The 18,434-nt window shown below is 30.7% G+C and overlaps 5 protein-coding genes across 6 annotated transcripts in view; 1 reads left to right on the forward strand and 4 right to left on the reverse strand.

Annotated features, from left to right (window-relative positions):
* The window catches only part of Rpb8 (DNA-directed RNA polymerases I, II, and III subunit Rpb8), a 30,570-nt gene extending 24,141 nt beyond the window's left edge, over nucleotides 1-6,429 (reverse strand). The window contains exon 1 of one of the 2 annotated variants that reach the window (XM_035085513.1): nucleotides 6,323-6,429. In XM_035085513.1, coding sequence (XP_034941404.1) covers nucleotides 6,323-6,395 — 73 coding nt within the window. In that variant the 5' untranslated portion in view covers nucleotides 6,396-6,429. Of the gene's footprint in view, nucleotides 1-937; nucleotides 1,412-6,322 lie in introns of those variants that run through there. The other variant, XM_035085514.1, reaches the window with a different exon arrangement.
* A 212-nt stretch (nucleotides 6,430-6,641) lies between these two features.
* Wdr92 (WD repeat domain 92) lies at nucleotides 6,642-8,304 on the reverse strand. The gene is made up of 4 exons (XM_035085192.1): nucleotides 7,952-8,304; nucleotides 7,379-7,879; nucleotides 7,188-7,285; nucleotides 6,642-7,048 (listed from the first exon to the last, which is right to left on the reverse strand). Exons 1-4 carry the CDS (start codon nucleotides 8,216-8,218, stop codon nucleotides 6,841-6,843), a joined length of 1,074 nt encoding a protein of 357 aa, XP_034941083.1. The 5' UTR covers nucleotides 8,219-8,304; the 3' UTR covers nucleotides 6,642-6,840.
* An 87-nt stretch (nucleotides 8,305-8,391) lies between these two features.
* On the reverse strand, nucleotides 8,392-11,818 carry Cap-G (Chromosome associated protein G). The gene is made up of 3 exons (XM_035085332.1): nucleotides 11,384-11,818; nucleotides 8,783-11,302; nucleotides 8,392-8,700 (listed from the first exon to the last, which is right to left on the reverse strand). The coding sequence occupies exons 1-3, from the start codon at nucleotides 11,501-11,503 to the stop codon at nucleotides 8,506-8,508; spliced, it is 2,835 nt and encodes a 944-aa protein (XP_034941223.1). The 5' UTR covers nucleotides 11,504-11,818; the 3' UTR covers nucleotides 8,392-8,505.
* Nucleotides 11,819-12,119: 301 nt separating this feature from the next.
* On the forward strand, nucleotides 12,120-16,279 carry tst (twister). The gene is made up of 5 exons (XM_035085188.1): nucleotides 12,120-12,296; nucleotides 12,387-12,696; nucleotides 12,763-15,555; nucleotides 15,614-15,792; nucleotides 15,905-16,279. Exons 1-5 carry the CDS (start codon nucleotides 12,264-12,266, stop codon nucleotides 16,232-16,234), a joined length of 3,645 nt encoding a protein of 1,214 aa, XP_034941079.1. The 5' UTR covers nucleotides 12,120-12,263; the 3' UTR covers nucleotides 16,235-16,279.
* A 68-nt stretch (nucleotides 16,280-16,347) lies between these two features.
* Sec13 (secretory 13) lies at nucleotides 16,348-17,684 on the reverse strand. The gene is made up of 3 exons (XM_035085189.1): nucleotides 17,321-17,684; nucleotides 16,824-17,205; nucleotides 16,348-16,723 (listed from the first exon to the last, which is right to left on the reverse strand). Exons 1-3 carry the CDS (start codon nucleotides 17,560-17,562, stop codon nucleotides 16,415-16,417), a joined length of 933 nt encoding a protein of 310 aa, XP_034941080.1. The 5' UTR covers nucleotides 17,563-17,684; the 3' UTR covers nucleotides 16,348-16,414.
* Nucleotides 17,685-18,434: the final 750 nt, after the last annotated feature.

Genomic DNA, 18,434 nt, shown 5'->3' on the forward strand with positions numbered 1-18,434 from the left:
GAATATGAGCTTTCGTAAGAGCCTGGAGCAACAAAAACAAGTCAATTTATTGCTTATAATGCTCAAGAAAGTTATTGATGAATCAGGTTAGTGGTGAGATCTCAAAATAACTAGGAAAATATTCGTATTATTTTTTGGTAAACACTTTTCTCAAGCTAATGAAATATTTATTTAATGTAAATTACAGTTTATAAGCAATACTTTATGATAACAATTGATAAAAAAACTATTTTCGACGAAGTCATGAATATCTTTTCTATTTTACTCCAATTTTTATCACCTGATTTCAATACAAAATACTTCATTTGAATAATTTTCAGGTCAAGTTCGGTTCAACCTTGAAATCATTTCGTTTGTATTTCCCAATTGAATGTAGGAAGCAATTTACTCTCATTTTTACCAATTATCTTTGGACATAGTCTAGAATAGAACCATGATACAATAAAGATGTTAATATTTTGTTTTTTTCCTTACATATCATCAAAACTTTCCATATATATTCAAAGAAATTTTTTTAGTTAACAATAAAATAGTGATTGCAAATTGATAATAGATGAAACAAAGACATTCTCGCATGATTTCTCATGTTCTAAACACTTAAAAACACCGGCAAGCGACACAAGTAACATCAACAGAAGAAGAGATATGAAGATAAGAACAACTGAAGATTGTGTATTGCATCCAGAATCGAGATTGAGAGAAATCAAGTCACGATTCATGCACTTGAGATTTTTATTCAATCCACATACAGAGATGGTATTAGATCCATAACCTACTCTTTCATATAAAAAGTCATTAATCGTCTCGAACGTCGCGTTTTCCGGATCGATACTCGGTCTATCCCAGGCGGATTGCATGTTTTACGATCAAGACCTCCCGCGAGAGTTATAAACCATCAGTGTCCAGAGAAGAAAAAAGAAAAAAAGTAACATCGTACCTGCATCAATGATCGATCCATCTTGGTTGATGTTGTTGGCTCGACTAACACTTTTGTCGATGTTACGAGGATTCAGAAAGACGCAATTTGGCTAACGACGCACGCACGGGAAAAAAAGATGGAGCGAGAGCATGAGAAAGAGAACGGCGGAAGAAGAACAGCAGCGCTGCCGGATCTACGCATAAGCCATTGAAAACTGCGAGTTTATTGAAAAACAATTTTTTAACTATTCAAATAACTATTATGGAAACTTATTTATTTTATTTGTAAGACATTGCCAGTTAAAAGTGAACACTTGTAAAACTTGGTGGCACTACTGATGATATCTTAATTGGCGAAAAGCCGAAGAAAAGTTGCCGGAGAGTGTGGCAGTGCAAAAAAGAACGCGCGGAAGACAACCATCCTGGCTGCCTTGGCACTGACAGTGGCCCTCGCGCCTAGCAACACGAAGGCCGAACTGCTGCGGCAAGCCGCACGGAAACCAGCCGGCTGAACATACCCCCTTCTCTCTCCTTGCACAGCTCCACTTTGCTGCCTGTCCGACGGGATACACTACATAGCACTCACCGTCTCTCTATACCTCCACCACTTATGCCATCATCAAAGATCCTCACTGTGTTTCTATTCTTTTATTTTTATTTCATTATTTTATTCTTTCTCGTTATATTCATCCATTTGTTAGCTATCAATATCTTTCATTAAATTACCAACGTCATTCCACGCACATTATTCATTTTGAATAATACAATAAAGTCCTGGAGATAAATGAGTTTAAATATATTAATGCACATGACAGAAATGTTTTTATTGACTGGGTCAAGTTCAAGATTGTAATTTAGCCTTTTTTGGAATTAAAAAAAAAACCCGGAACTTTGAAATAATTTTTTTTTTCCTTTTAATTATGATTCAATTATAAAATTAGCAGTAAAATATTTTTTTTTTCTAAGTCAATATTATATTAAAAGTTTGAAATAACTTGGATTAAACGATAAAATATGTATTATTTTTTATAATCTCTGAAGAGATACTTAAGTTTGAAAATATATACTCCATTTTACTTTAGATTTCTGTAATAAATCCACATAATTCTGTTCTCATGAACTCCTATTAATTTTTCACGATTTAAAATTAACAACAAAACCATTCTACTGGAAAATAAATGATTCTTCAACGATTAAAACTATTAAAGAATAATTGTTAATTCACTCGATACCAACAGAAACAACTCAAGTTATGAATGATTAATGGCATACATATTTTTATCGTTTACCTACTTTTCCTTATGTATTAACAAATAAAATACAAAAAAAAAAAATTTTTTTTAACTATTATAAAAATGACCAAACAATTATCACAAATATGTATATTTTTAAAAAAGGAAAAAAAAACTTTGAAATAATTAACAACAATTGAATTATTTATTCTAACAGCTTCAAAAATGACTTGGTAATTTGGCGATTTAATGGCATGTTATACATCATCTTATGTCCTCTCAATATGAATTGTAAGTGCAGGGAAATTATGATAATACAAAACCCAAGTCTTGAGAGGAATGGGAGAGAAGAAAATTAGAATGTACTTTGCAATAAATTCTCGACATTATAATAAGCACTGAGTGCTCCTCTCTCTAAGTTGTCTGAGCAAATCAACGTCACTAGCTCACAAGCATACATACAGCAGTATTATTACCTTCAACAACTATCTATGTATACATATTCAAACTATGTACATACACAAAGCAAATAATGAATTGTAATAGCTTATAAAAATTTTCAAACTACATATCGTTGTGGATATGTAGCTGTTTTTATTTTACTTGTTTTTGAGTTACTCTAACCCTTGACCATTCATTACAAAAAAAAACCGGCTCTCGAACCCCTTATGTCTTTCATCCTTTCAATAAGAAAAATCCAGATCCCTTGTTCTCTCTCCCCCGTATCGTTGCCCTAGTTTTCGCACATGGCTAGTTGATCAATAATCTCATTTGCAAATTGCCCACCATTTTTATTCAATTCAAACCAGTTTTAAGCTGAAATTCATATACAACCGCATGTCAAAAAATTTTTTAAGGAGCAAAACAAAATGAAGATTGTATTTAAAAAAAAATATTTATACTGGTAGACAAAACAATTGAATAAATTTATCCAAGATATATATTTACATCACCTGAAGTTGAATATTAGAGAATTAAATTAATAATTAGATAAGTATGTTTTTTTTTTCAACATAGCGACTGTATGATAACGCTCAATTTTTCAATGTCATCGAGCGAACAGAATGGCAGAAAAAGTCTCAATATATAAGAGATGAGTATATGAGCGAAGCGGAAGAAAAAACACGAAAAACATGTATCGTGTTACGACACGAGCATTGAATATAGATCATAGCTTGAGTTACCAAGTCATATGTATCTGATCTTAAATCTCAATATACTAGTAGTCAATATTCACACGAAATTACGAAACATTCTGGTCTAGTATATAAATCGAATATTTTTATAATTATTACGTACACCTTGACAATATTTTCATATGAGAAATAAATAATTTTTTTATCAACTAAAATAAAAATAAAAAATTCTTGTATTTTATGTAATAAACCATTCAAATATGCATGAGACAATGTCATGAGAAATTGCAAAATATTTCCCGATAAACACGACTTTATTTTTTATCGACTTTTTTTATGTAATAAAAGAAAATGCATGAACTAATATACACTACATAAAAAGTAATATTCAGAATAAAATAATTGAAAATTAATAACACTAAAGATTATTTTTGTTATAAAATAAAATATTCTATTATTTATCAAACGATAAGCAAGATCCTTTTAGATAAATCAAATAATTCCATTGACTAACTCTACAGTTTTTATTTATTAAAACAATAATCCTCTAATGGAATTGCATTGGATAATTAATCAAATAATAAAAAGTTATTAAATATTTATAAAAAAATAATAAACCACCCGGTGCAATAGGCTGTGAGGTCTTATTGATTTTATTGAGTACGAAAGCCATTACAAACATCTGTCTGTTCAAGCTTAAAAATAATTTATATAAAAACCGATTCGTACTGTTTACTTTTTTATGTAATAGATGGTCTAAATAGGCATAAAAAATGGAGCTTATTCACCTAGAAAATAGCCTTTACTGCACTCCCTCTACTGGGATGACATCTCTAATGCAACCTTGAAGCCAAGTCTGACCTTGACCGTGTCAGTCCCCACTGTTGGCAAAACCCACCATTCTGCTTCGCTCACGTCGCGTCATATTACGCGAATGCGATGTTGCTTTGGCACTGCTGCTGCGCTGCGGGCTCATCGCTGCATCGACCGGCCGCAGCAACCCTCGCCAACCATTCCCTATATGTACAATATCAGCGTCCCGCCAAGACTACCAACGACATATTACTACCCTCCTACCTCTCTACTTACTTTTCTCACCCTTCACTCAAACATCTCCTACACTTCATACCAACCAGTCCCACTAACACCCATCGAACTTTCCTACCCGTAAATATATTTGCGTGTACTCTAAGCGGATGAAAATTCTGGGTTACAAGTGCAAAAATCTATCTTGTATCATGATGAAATATGAACGCAGTGAAAAGGAAAATTTCTATTGGTATTTGCTAGATTACTTGTACCGATGATGATAACCTTACCTATATGTAATAAAAATACCGCATTTAATCTATCAGTGGAATTATACTTCTTGATTAATTCTGCTGGATTTACTAGGTCCAATGAAAATACTGTTTTTTCATTATGAATTAAGGCGGATAAATTCTTGGGAATTATTTACATCTATAATCTTATGAAATTATTTTTATATCTTCCGTAGTTTTACGATTATGAGTAGTTTCAGGTCATTAATCTTACTATCAATTTCATGCATTAAATAATTTTACTATTTATTATGTTTTATTGTATATAAATTATAACGATTATTTGGAAAAGAATTTTATAATAATTTAGTTTTTCATTTATAAATGTTTTGAAAATTTCATTGGATTTTTATTTTATATGGATGAAAAAATCTTTTGTGATAATAACTCATTAAGAATTAATTTATGAAGTGAAAAGCTATTTTATTGAATTTGAAAAAATAATGACTTTACTAAAAGCACTTTTTCGCTAAAAACGACAAATTTTCCATTTTACCTAAGAGAAATATTTTTAGAGCACTTTTTAATTCAGTCAGATTACTTTATTATTTAGGTCATCTATAGAATTTGACTTACATTCATCAACAATTGATATTTCTACTAATTAATTTGAATTTATAATTTAAAAAAAACAGTTTTGTCTTGGTGTTCATAAAAAAAAGAATTTTATATTTTTAAAAAAATTTCTTTCCAATATATTTACTATTTTTATATTCTTTTATTAAATTTTAATTAAAATGATTGCTTTGCGGTTATTTTTAATGAATTAATTTTATCAAGAATTCAATTTTCTATCGATAAAATTTTCCTCATGCGTATTCTCTTGTATTCAACTGACGCAAGAGAGTTAACGATTTGGTTGAGCTTCATTGCGCAACACTGACTGTTTACTTTTGCAAAAAAAAAATATATTACATTAAATCAATTTTAAAGTTGATCAATTTTTGGTATTTTTATTAACTCTAATAGTAAGTGTAAATAATCATCACACATTCCTTTTTACAAATATTTGTAAAAATAATCAACTTGAAAGATGTTCAATTTTGTAAAAATGTTTATTTACTAGAAAAATGATAAATGATGGTTGAAATTGAAACATGTTCACTTTAATTAATGAGTGGTTTTCTCATTTATTTTGGAAATAAAAACTGGATAAAAAGTGAAACTAATTCATCAACGAAAAGTCAGAGGTTAATAAAATGAATAATAATAATCATCACCGAACAGTATTATTAAAACACTCTGAAATTATGTTTGCTTATAGATATTAAAGATAATGACGCCAAAAGTTATAAAATGATTGATTTTTTCATTGTTCTTTCGAATGACGTTGTAACTCAATACAAAACGAAATACATATAATGCGCAATTTACGAATACAAAATTTAGAGAGAACGTTTATATTTGTATAATTGATTTATAAATATACACATATGCTGTTTGATTCATATAAAATATTTGATTGTTTATGACAGTTAAAAAACTTATCGTAACCGTTATTTAGTTCAAGGTCAACGATTTAAGATCTTGAACAGTTTGTGAAAAACGTTTTTATACGTGTACCCTCCCTCCAAAACATGGAGCTACCGCGTTGCCGGCAACTTGATGTTCATACATCAGCAACGACATATTTATGTTTTATAATCGATGACAATTTATAAAATTTGTGTAAAAAAAATAGTTAAGTAATAATTAATTGTTTTTTAATACTCACCCCTGTCAAATTTTTTACCCTCAGGATCTATGTCTTTTACGTTAAAAATATCCTCGAATAACACACCCGCCATTTTACTAAAACTGTGGTGGCGCTATGATGTGGCGAGTCTAAGAACTAAACTCAAGGCTGTAAACAAAAAAAATTTTTATAACTATTTCTAAATCTAGTTATTTTCTAGAGATTTTTATTAATTATAATTTTAAAATGGTAATTGAATAAAAATAAAAATTTTCAATACATAATAATTGAAATTAATTGATAAAAAATATTCATTATATTGAATAAAAAATTTCTATTAATAACAGTTCCAACGTAACTGACTGATGTTCATCATTTTACTGGTTTAAAACCATTTTGATTTATTTTACAAAACTTAAAATTATTTATTACATTTATCACATGACGTAAGTTTAACTTTTATTGAAGGTTCAGAAATATGAAGCAATATTTTATCTAACCCATTTAGAAGACCTTTTGAAAAGAACCTCTTCTAACAATTTACAGAAAACAAAATCTTAATAAAGATTAAGTTTTGTAGTAATTAATACTCTTAAAGTCTGATCAAAAGCAGTACAAACAGCGAGACCTTGTTTATCTGGAGACCAATCTAGAGAGCTAACTGGCTGAGATGACATAATGCAATTTTGAAGTAAATCAACATTTCCTACTACACCTTTTTCCATTCCATCTGCATCTGTTTGTCTTCGTTTCTCAGGATAATTACTAGAATGTATTAAATTATTTTAAATTTTTTATGCACTTACCATACTCTATATGAATTAATTTCTATAATTGTTATTCCATTTTCTTTAATTACAATAAAAATAAAAAAAATTTTTTTCTTAAAAATAATGATACTTACTATTTCCATAAATACAAAGTTCCACCTCCACCACATGTCATAAAAATTTCACGGTTCTGAGGTAAATGTCTAACAAGCCAAACCGTGGATTTATGAGCCTGAGAATAAATTTATTCATCATTATTTATAGAATAATATAGCAGTGTTTGTAAATATTTGAAATATTTATAGAATAATTTGATTTATGTTACCTTTTCTGTAAGATAAGCAAATCCTTTTTTTGGATGTTGGGTTCTCAAATCAAATAAATAAATTTTTGACTCCAAAGTTGTAGCAACAAGCTTATTCATTGAAATATCCTGCCTATCAAATTCTAAGCTGCAGACACCATTCTTTAAATTACTTTCCCATCTTAACGACATTGCCTTGAGATCAAACATCTTAACATCACCATTATCATAACCAGCAGCAACAACACGTTCTTCAGAATTATACGAATTACCAAATGCAACTGTCCAACAATCTCGACGACTTTCACCTTCTTTTGGTTCCATCACAGCTACAGGACGGCCTTTTTGTCTTGGATCCCAGACTTTGACACTTCCATCTCTAGATCCAGTAACAATTTCTGGTGCTCCACAACCGATAGATTGACCAGCAACTCCATCAATAGCATTTATGATCTCACTATGAGCATTGGCTGAATATACAGGGATAGATGGATCTTCTAAATTATAAATATTTAATTTTCCCTGAGTAGAAATAATTAGGAATATTAATAACTGTATGAAATGTAGGAAATTAATGAAGAAAAAACAACTTACTTTGAAATCACCTGTTGCTAAATATCTTTCTCGTAAGCTGGAAGCTTTGAAAGTACCACATTTTATGGGGTTTGAGCGTTCTACATCTTTAATCAACTTTAGTTCCCCGCTAGATATTTCATAGATTTGTATTATGCCGGAACCACGAGGTTTAGATCCCATAACCACAAACTTTGCACTGCATGGAATCCATTTTGCGTCAAATAATGAATAATCTACTGGTTTTTCAATATGACAAATTATTTGAGGCTTCTCCAGCCGATCCATGACACTTTACAAGACATAAACCTCTTTTTGTTTTGTCAATAAAATGTATACATATAATTCGCTGACAAACGTCGTTCGTTATTCAAAGTTACTGTAAACAATTTTAGCGCCCTCTACAGACTATTATAATAACTACGAGATAATTAATAAATTTCAAATATATTCATCATTGATACATTTCAAATATATATTCTATTTTATTTAAAAATTAAAAAAATACAAATTTTATTGCATCAAGTATGAGTTTACGAAATAAATAAACTATTATTTTACATCAAAATTAAATACTAAGCTGATTTTTCGCTTTCACACTCTTCATTTTCATCCTGTTCCATTAATTCATTTTCATTGTCTTCTTGGTGTTGCGTTGGTGGTTCTTGTGACTGTTCTTGTTGCTCTCCTGTTGGTTGAGTAACTTTTCCTTCAACTTTACGAGAAAATATTCTGAGATATGTCTTTACATTTCTGTTCATCTCGCTCATCTAAAATAGAATAATTTTTTTATTTGTAAGTTAGAATACTATAGTCAAAATTACAGTTGGAAAAAATTATAATGATACTTACAGTTTCTATGATTTTGTCCAAGGCTATTTTTATATCTTTCTTACTCTCTTCATCATAAGAAACGTTTAAAAATGTCAAAGCTTTTAATAAGATTTCTCGATCAATATGGTATTTAGGAGTAAGTATTTCAGCAAGAATAGAAAATGCTAATTCATTATGTACAGAATAATTTTGCAATTCTGGCTTATGAAGTTTACTATCAGTAAGACCAAGAATAAAATCGGATATATGGTTAGGATCAATAGCCTGAAGAGGACTTCCCTCAGGGGCATTTTCGATAATTCGAAGTGTTGGCATAAAAGCACGTGAAAGAATTTCATGACTTTGATGTCCTTTTAATACATAAGTTTTGAAAAAAGTAATTAAGCAATTTCGCAAGTTGACATCGTCATCAGTAACTGGATTATGAAGCAGAATAATCAATCGAGACACAAGAGGTACACTGCACAGTTTTCCATGAAGTAAAAGCTTGCAGAAACCTTCAGTTGTTATGGTACGAATGTCTTGATCTCCGTGCTCTAAAAGAGCAAGCATAATTTTAACAATATTATTATTATTTTCATTCTCAGAAACTAAACTAAAACCAGTAATGTCTTCTTCCGTATTATTGTACAATGGACGACCGTTGCGTCTACTTTCATTTTGAGAATTATTTTCATTATCATCTGGAGCAACGTCAAAATAATCAAGGCCGTAAAGTAAAAATAAATCGAAAATAACTTTAAGTGATACAATCCATACATCACGATCTTCTTCAGTAAATTGTAAAAGATAAATCATCCAATGCTTTTTTGCTAACTCTTTATCTAATAGAAGACAAATGCCAACTGCTTTCAAAGCTGAAATATGAACTGGGTTATTCGTATGAAGCAAAGCACCAAGTGCCATGTTCTCAAACAAACTTCTTAAAACTGGTGTGAGAGTTTTAATCGATGGTGCTTGAGCCATTCCACACATAATCTGTAAACACTTGATCATTGTATCTGGATCATTTTTTTCTTCACAAGCTTCTGGTTCTTGAGTTTGTGGTACAGCAGGATTTACATTTATCGCATCAATTTCTTTTTGTTTGTCACTGAGTACTTGTTTCAGTCGTTGAGCTTCAATAAAATCTTCATTTTGAACTGCATCATATAATTCATTTTCTAGTGTCACCATACTCATTTTTATTCTTTGTATTTGCATTAATCTTTCATGTTGTTCATCATCGGAGATTTGTTCTACTTCAATATTTGTCTTCATTGGAACTCGGATATCACTAATAACATGTGCTAAACAATTCAAACGTGTTGATATGTCAGGAATAACTTTTTCACAATACTTTACAATAGAATCAATTATTTTTCCAGTATGATTTTCATTCAGTAAAGTATCAATCATCAATTGTTTCAAGTTTGATCGGCCTGCTTCATCAGATAGATCATAAGTCTTTGCAATTTCAAATAATTGATATAATATAAATTGCTGTGTCATTTTTTCAATATTAGAATACTCTCCAGAAGTCATTTTTTCTTGATATTTGCTGATATACTGACAAAATTTACTCAACTCTGGGAGACATTCGTCGATTAAATCTGTGCATTGTCTTTGATGAAAATAATCCACAAGACACTTCCAAAAAACAACATTTTCGCTGTTTAGATTATCGATTGGTATTAATTTTTCATTGAAGTCTAGAGGGATCTCTTTTATTAAAGCTGTCTTTTCAATTTTATTAAACAAAATAGGTAAAACCATACTAATTGTTTCAGAATTAGTTTCAGCATCAAGAGCTCTTATTAAATCTATATAGTTATTATTGAGATGTTGAAGCCATGCAGGTAAAAGAGTTTCTTTAATGACATTTCGTACTGATTCTGAACGATCTTTCAATCCTTCACGGAGTAGTGCTTCTCGATTTCTAATTGTTAAAGAGCGAACAAGAATTTTACTGATAAAAATATATGCTGCTTTACGAACAGTATCACTGATATCACGAGTTCTTCGAAGAATAGCTTGTAAAGCTTTTCCATTACGTCCAATGCTACTTATCACTGCTTTGCGTACCTCTGAGCTTGGATCTTTGGATAAATGGAAAAGGTACAATTTAATTACAGGACATTGATCATTTGATGGTTCTTGAAGTCTATGTAATGCATAAGTTGCTTGAGCTCGTACTTTTGGTGACTTATCCAATAAACAATGTGTCAAACTAAGTTGTATTTTCTCAAAAAATTCATCATCAATCAGTGCATCTTCTCCCATGGAATTTAAAAATAAATTGAAAAAATGACAAACTCTATATCTTACTGCAACATCGACAACATCATGAGATTTCAAAAGAAAATCTATCAATTGTGCCAGAAATTGACACATACTTCCGGGATCAGTAGTGTCAGTAGTTTCATTAGACGATATTAAACTCGTAGCAAAACTTGCAATAAAATGCATTGTATTCATCACTGCTGGATTATTATCAATAACTGTAAACGGTACTTTTATACAATTGATGAATGCGTTGGTAAATTCATCTTCATTAGCCTAAAAGTATAGGTTATAAATTAGAAACTATTGAAAGAAAAACTAAAGTGAAATAAAAATAAAAAATTATTCATAACTTACATCATCATAAAGTTTTTTCAGCTTTTTCAATAGCTTTCGATGTTTAGCTTTACTTTCTTGAGCAATCGTAAATATTTCAGTCATAGCCGGTATGACAGCACTTGAGGAAACGCAAGGCATTTTGGCAGTTTCTTGTTGTTATATTTATGTAATTAATTATTTCTTTTCTTATTTTCTAAAATAACCAAATTTTTAATGTCGATAGATTGTTTTGTACAGACATAAAAAATCACTGTAAATAAACTCCACAACTCATGATGTCAACAACAACAAAAAGTTCGTTATAGTCGAACTGAGAAAAGAGTTCCTCAGTTGCTTCAATGCTTTCGGGCTCCCCACCACTGATTTTCTACCCCTTCTACCATGTTTTTTACTACTGCGCAAGCGTACAAGAACACATGAAGAGCATCTGAGGAACTCTCTTCTCAGTCCGACTATAGTGTTTAAATGAATTGATAATTGTCGCCAACTACGAGAAAATCAAGTACGTACGAGGCTCATTGAAAATTACTTATTTTTGAAGAAAATATATAATTTATCGTGATTAATCGCTTAAAAGAATTTGTTTAGTACACATAACTATTATTAATTTATTGTTTATACTAAAAAAATTATTAATATGAGTTTAAAAGTTGATTTAAAAAACATATTTTGAATTTAGAATTGGCAGCAGGTAAAATTTCAACTTCAGAGTAGATGGAGCCAGAAGTGAATTATTAACAGTCAACTTCAATTCTTTGTATCCATAATAGAACACATTTGGAGCAAAATGAAAATATTCTTAGAAAGAATCGAGAATATTTTAATTAAATAAATGAATTAATAACATTTATTATCAAGTTTATAATTTAAAAAAAAAAATTGTATTTTTATTCTCATTATGAATGGCTCAGAGGGTCAAGTACATGCAGAGGTAGATAAAATTATTTTTGCAAGAAATAAGAAATATTTTTATCTAGATGAGCCAATAACTTTTGCTAATAAATAATTATAATTTTTGTAGTTACCTTGTGGTGCTCCTCCAATTATTCCAGACATTCGAGATGATTTACGGTCATATATTTTGTGTCCAGAAAAACTGCCTATACACCAGGTTGAAAATAATCAGCTTTATTGGCCTAGACAGTCAGATATTTTGGCATTACTTGAATGTGACTTATCTCCTCTTGGAACAACTCTAAAGTTTGATCGAGACCCCATAACAGGAAAATTAACTCATATGAGAGAAGATGTTTTGTATGGAGTTGGAGAAAATGCTAAAAATTCAATGTCTCTAACTAGAGCACCTGGGCCACCTATGGAAGGAGTCCAAGGTTAATTAATTAAAACGATGAATATCTAATTTATGATAGTAATAACAAATACTGAATTCTCTTTAGGTAATTCTAGTAACTTACCATTTTGGCCTGGTGGATTTAATGAACCAGAACCAATTAAAGCAGTTCCAACATCAGATATCGATTTTGAAAATAATTTAAGAACTCTAGCAAAAGGATTTAGAGCCGGAGTAGAATTTGCTGCAGATAATTTTTCTTTAAAAGATACTGCAAAAAATGATATTAAAAATCAGCAAAAAAAGCAACAAAAAAAACAAAAGAAAAACATAGAGAAGGTGGATTTAATGGCAATGGTCCATGATGAGGATAATAAATTAGGCTTATGGTCTACAACAACTGTTGAAACAAAAGAATCTATTAAGAAATTCGACGATACTGCTATTGATTCTGATCTAGAAGATATTGATGATTTAGTAATCGATGATACTACTCCAATATTGAAATTAACAGAAAAGCCTAAATCGATGGTTGCTGAATGGGCTGAACAATTGGATGTCTCTGTACCAGTTCGAGATTTTGATAAAAAAGTTCCTAAGCCGGCCATAACATTTGATTATGAATTAGATACTTTCCAAAAACAAGCGATTATCAAATTAGAAGAAGGTTGTAATGTTTTTGTAGCGGCACACACATCAGCTGGAAAAACGACAGTTGCAGAATATGCAATAGCCTTAAGTCAAAGACACATGACTCGAGTAATTTATACTTCTCCAATAAAAGCTTTGTCAAATCAAAAATATCGAGATTTTAAGAGAAATAAACACTTTGAAAGTATCGGTTTAGTAACCGGTGATATTCAAATTAACCAAACTGCCAATTGTTTAATAATGACTACTGAAATTCTTCAAACTATGCTTTATAACGCTTCCGAAGTGATACGTGATTTGGAGTATGTAATATTCGATGAAGTTCACTACATAAATAACGAAGATCGAGGACATGTATGGGAAGAAATAGTTATTCTTCTTCCTCAACACGTAAACATTGTTATGTTATCAGCTACTGTTCCCAATCCTCTTATTTTTGCTAACTGGGTTGGCAATATAAAGAAAAGAAAGATGTATGTAATTAGTACATTAAAGCGACCGATTCCATTGAAACATTATTTATATATTGGTACAGATGGTAAAACCAGAAATGATAGATATTTAGTTCTTGATGGTGATGGAAATTTTCATTTGGATAATTGGTATAAGACGAAAACCCTTCAAGATTCTCGAAGCAAAAATTCTAAAAATGATAATCGAAATAGAGCTCAATTTACTCTAAAACAGGCAAAAACAATGTGGGAAGCATTTATTGCTCATTTAAAAGAACAACAACTCTTACCCGTTGTAATTTTTACACTATCAAAGAATCGATGTGATCAGAATGCTGATTTTCTAACATCTGTTTGTCTTACTAACGAAACAGAAAAAAGCCACGTACGGACGTTCTTCAAAAAATGTATTAAAAGATTAAACGAATCTGATAGACATTTACCTCAAATCATTCGAATGAGAGGTCTTTTAGAACGAGGTATTGGAGTTCATCATAGTGGCATTTTACCAATTTTAAAAGAAATCATTGAATTACTTTTCCAGAATGGTGTTGTAAAATTACTATTTGCTACTGAGACATTTGCCATGGGAATAAACATGCCAGCGAGAACAGTAGTATTTGACTCTGTTCGAAAATATGATGGAAAACAATTTCGCGGACTTTTACCTACTGAGTATATTCAGATGGCTGGCCGTGCAGGTCGTCGAGGTCATGATAAATCAGGAACAGTGATACTTATGTGTAAAAATGAAGTTCCATCAATTGTATCATTAAAAGCAATGATGTGTGGAGAACCACATGCTCTGCAGTCACAATTTAAAATCACTTACTCTATGGTATTGAATTTAAGAAGAGTAAGTGAGTCTGTGACTATTGAAGATATGATGCGAAGATCATTCAAAGAATTGTCTCTGACTACAGAGAAAGATAAACGACAATCGGAATTGGCAAAAATTGAGGAAACTTTGGCTAAACTCCCACCTCCAACTGATTTTCAGAAAAAATTAGCTGATTACTATAGTCTAGCGATTGACTATTTACAAGAATGGAAAATTGCGAGTTCTCAATTACTATCAACGAAACAGGCAACGAAAGTATTGCTTCCTGGGAGAGTACTATTGATTTCCTATCGTCATCACTATAACAAATTAGCGGTTCTTTTATCAAAATATCTAAAAGATAAAGTCAATGAATACACTGTTTTGGTTTTAGCCAATGCTGATGAAGTAAATAAAAAAGATGATAAATTAGATATTTGGCACAGTATTATTGCTCTCACAAAGAAGACTATCTTTGTGCCAACGGGTATTCCCTTTTACGACTTTCTTTCAATAAGAGATGAACATATCAATGAAATCACTAGTATTGTACTACAAACAAACTGTGATGCAGTTTATAGAGATTATTTAAAACGAAAAATTCCCAGATTTCAAAATGATGCACCCAATCAAGCTTGTCAATCAACTATTCAAGAGCTTATAGCATTGTCAATGATGGCTTTGAGTAATCCTAAAGTAGTTCAACCATATATTGTGATATCAGTTTCTAATCCAGAATTGCTAACTAGATTAAAATATATTGATAAACTTCAAGTGCAGATGGCTTACATGAAACTTTCAGAAATACCAAATTTTGAATCGCATTTTAAACAAGTTTTTGAACGTAATGAACTCGAACGCCGTCGTCGAGATTTACAATTTCAACTCAGTGATGAGAGTATGATACTTTATCCAGAATATGTTAGTCGGGTTGAGGTTTTAAAACGACTAAAATATATAGATACAGATGAAAGAAGTAAGCATATATATTATTTATAAATATAAATTAACGACTAAAAATTATTTTTTTTCAGTAACTTTAAAAGGTCGAGTTGCATTAGACATGGGCACTCATGAGCTATTGATAACAGAACTTGTCTACAGAAATATTCTAACTAATTTACAACCTGCTGAAATAGCTGCAGTTTTATCTGCTCTAGTCTTTCAACACAAAACAGATGTAGTGGATATAAAACTGCCAGTTTTAAAAGAAGTAAAATTTCTATTTACACATTTTTATTTTCTTAAAATTTTACATTTTTATTTTATATTTAACGTTAAACAAAAATAATTGATTAATTAATAATTAACTTAAAAATTTTTAGATATGTAAAGTAATAACAGAAGTAAGGGATGAAATAGAAGCACTGGAATTACAATATAATTTGGAGCCCGTCGAGCCGTTGAATTTTGGTTTAGTGGAGGTTGTTTATGAATGGGCTCGAGCAGAAACTTTCGCTAAAATCATGGAACTTACAGATGTACAAGAAGGAATCATTGTTCGATGTATACAACAATTAAATGATACTCTAAAAGATGTCAAAAATGCAGCGAACAGAATTGGAGAAACAGTTTTAAAGGAAAAAATGGAAGAAGCTTCCACTGCTATTAAACGAGATATTGTCTTCACAGCATCTCTTTACACTCAAGATTAAACAAATTTGTAAATGAAGAAATAAATATTTTTTTTTTACATTGAATAATAAAATGTGTCTGTAGAAAATGTCCTAACACTACTTTTCTTTTAGAAAATGAAAAAATGAGAACATTATTCTAACTCATATTATATATTTATAAAAAATTGGTATAATACGCTAGTTTGATTTATTATATAACTAAAGAACTCGTTGATCGGTATTGTTAAGATTTCCTTGTCCCTTATTCAGTTCAGAAATACAAGCCCACTGACCCTCAGAATTTTCTCGCCATAACGAAACTTTGTTATCTCCTCCACTTACTGCCAAAATACCACCCGTTAATGACCAACTAACATTCCAAATCACGTCATCAAAAACGTTAAGAACATTAGGTGTCCAACTAGCGTAATCGGTTGATGTCCAGACAACAACTCTTCTGTCTTGAGAACAAGAAGCCAAAGCAGCACGTGGAGATCCAACAGCAGGAGCCCATGCAACGTCTCTTACCTAAAAACAAATTAACAACCCAATTCAGATAACTCGAATAATCCAATATTAACTCATGTTTTGTCATGATAATTGTTCCAGGTAAAAAAAAAACACTTACCCAATCACTATGAGCTTCCAATTTACTTTCTTCAATCCATCTGTCACCTTCTTCCCTCCAGATCTTTACTAAATTATCACAACCACCAGTTGCGAGTCTTTTCACAGGACCTGTTCTTTGATGAGATGCATCGAATGTTGGTTCAATAACAGGACACCAACTAACAGCATTGCAACCGATTGAATGAGCATTAGGTATTTTCTGAGTGTCCCAATTGTTTCCATTATCCGTTAGAATTGATATAGAACCATCTGAACTACCACAAGCTAAAATTAAACCAAATTCATGAGGTGCCCAAGCAACTGAATTCACTGATGAGTCGTGACTTTTATGCTCATGAATTTTTGTCCATTCTCCAAGTTCCTTCCAAATAATGACTTTCCTAAAAATGGGTAAAGAAAGTATTCATAATCAATAATAAGTTCGTAAATATTTGAGTAATCTCAATTTATAAATAATAATTTAATCGTATAAGATGAAAAAAACCTGGAACTGACCGGTCATAACTACAAGATGCTATGATATTTCCAAATCTAGGATGTGCCCAAGCAACTTGCCATACAGGTCCTTCATGACCTTTCAAATCTGCTACCAAACTTTGTGATCCATTTTTTAAATCAAAAACTTTTACTGAATTGTCACTGGAACATGTTGCTAATCTTAAACCATAATAATCCATCTCTGCATCATGAATCATGTCTTCATGACCAGTATCAACAGTATTTAGCACCGACACCATGATGATTATTTGCTTTTGTAATAATTAATTAATTATGATTAAAATTAAGCTTTTAAATGCACAGATAAAATATCTTTTACACGATTTTAAGGCTATGTTGGTCTGTCATACGTGGAACATAACCAACCAAGAGAATAGAAACCAACCTAGAAATCCAACTCGGAACTCATAAAAATAAACTAGAAGCGACATCACGATTTTAGCCGAAAGAAGCTCCTCTCTGCAGGAACGATAACAACCGTCGGTAAAACACGAACCTGTAGATGGCATCACAATGATGTGTTTCAATTCACAAATTCTCCATTATCGTTTAGTGAAAAATTAATTGTTGCCATTTTATTTGTTAACAAAAACATCATCATTCCTTTCAGCACAGAAAAACGTGATGATAAGTTTAAAATATTTCATTATTGATTAAAATCGATACTGTATAATATTCAAACTTAATAACAAAAAAATTGTGAGGTTAGTTCACCATATTGATAATATAAGAAAGGGAGGGAAACATTTCATAAAACTTAGTTGTTTTGTATGCCAAATCTGATAAAGAATTGTTCTGATCCTAATGCACCCCAATCAGTAATTATTTCACATGTGTAGGAATAATAAAATGATGTGGTCGATGAAAAAGGGTGAGAGTATTGATTGAAATAAGTACATAATTGCGTTTACGCATATTTTTATTTTTTTTCTTGTTATCATACGAAAAACATACATAAGGATTATAAACGAAAATACAAAGTACATACACTATGAAACACACTTGCACACATATAGATTAAATATTAATGTCGATGATTACATTAATAGTTGATGAATTATTGAGTACATAAATAATTGAGGCCGTTACGCTAAATAAACACAAAATAGTA

This window comes from Chelonus insularis, unplaced genomic scaffold (assembly GCF_013357705.1).
Source record: "Chelonus insularis isolate UGA/USDA-ARS -01 unplaced genomic scaffold, ASM1335770v1 contig_399_pilon, whole genome shotgun sequence".
Taxonomy (NCBI): Eukaryota; Metazoa; Arthropoda; class Insecta; order Hymenoptera; family Braconidae; genus Chelonus; species Chelonus insularis.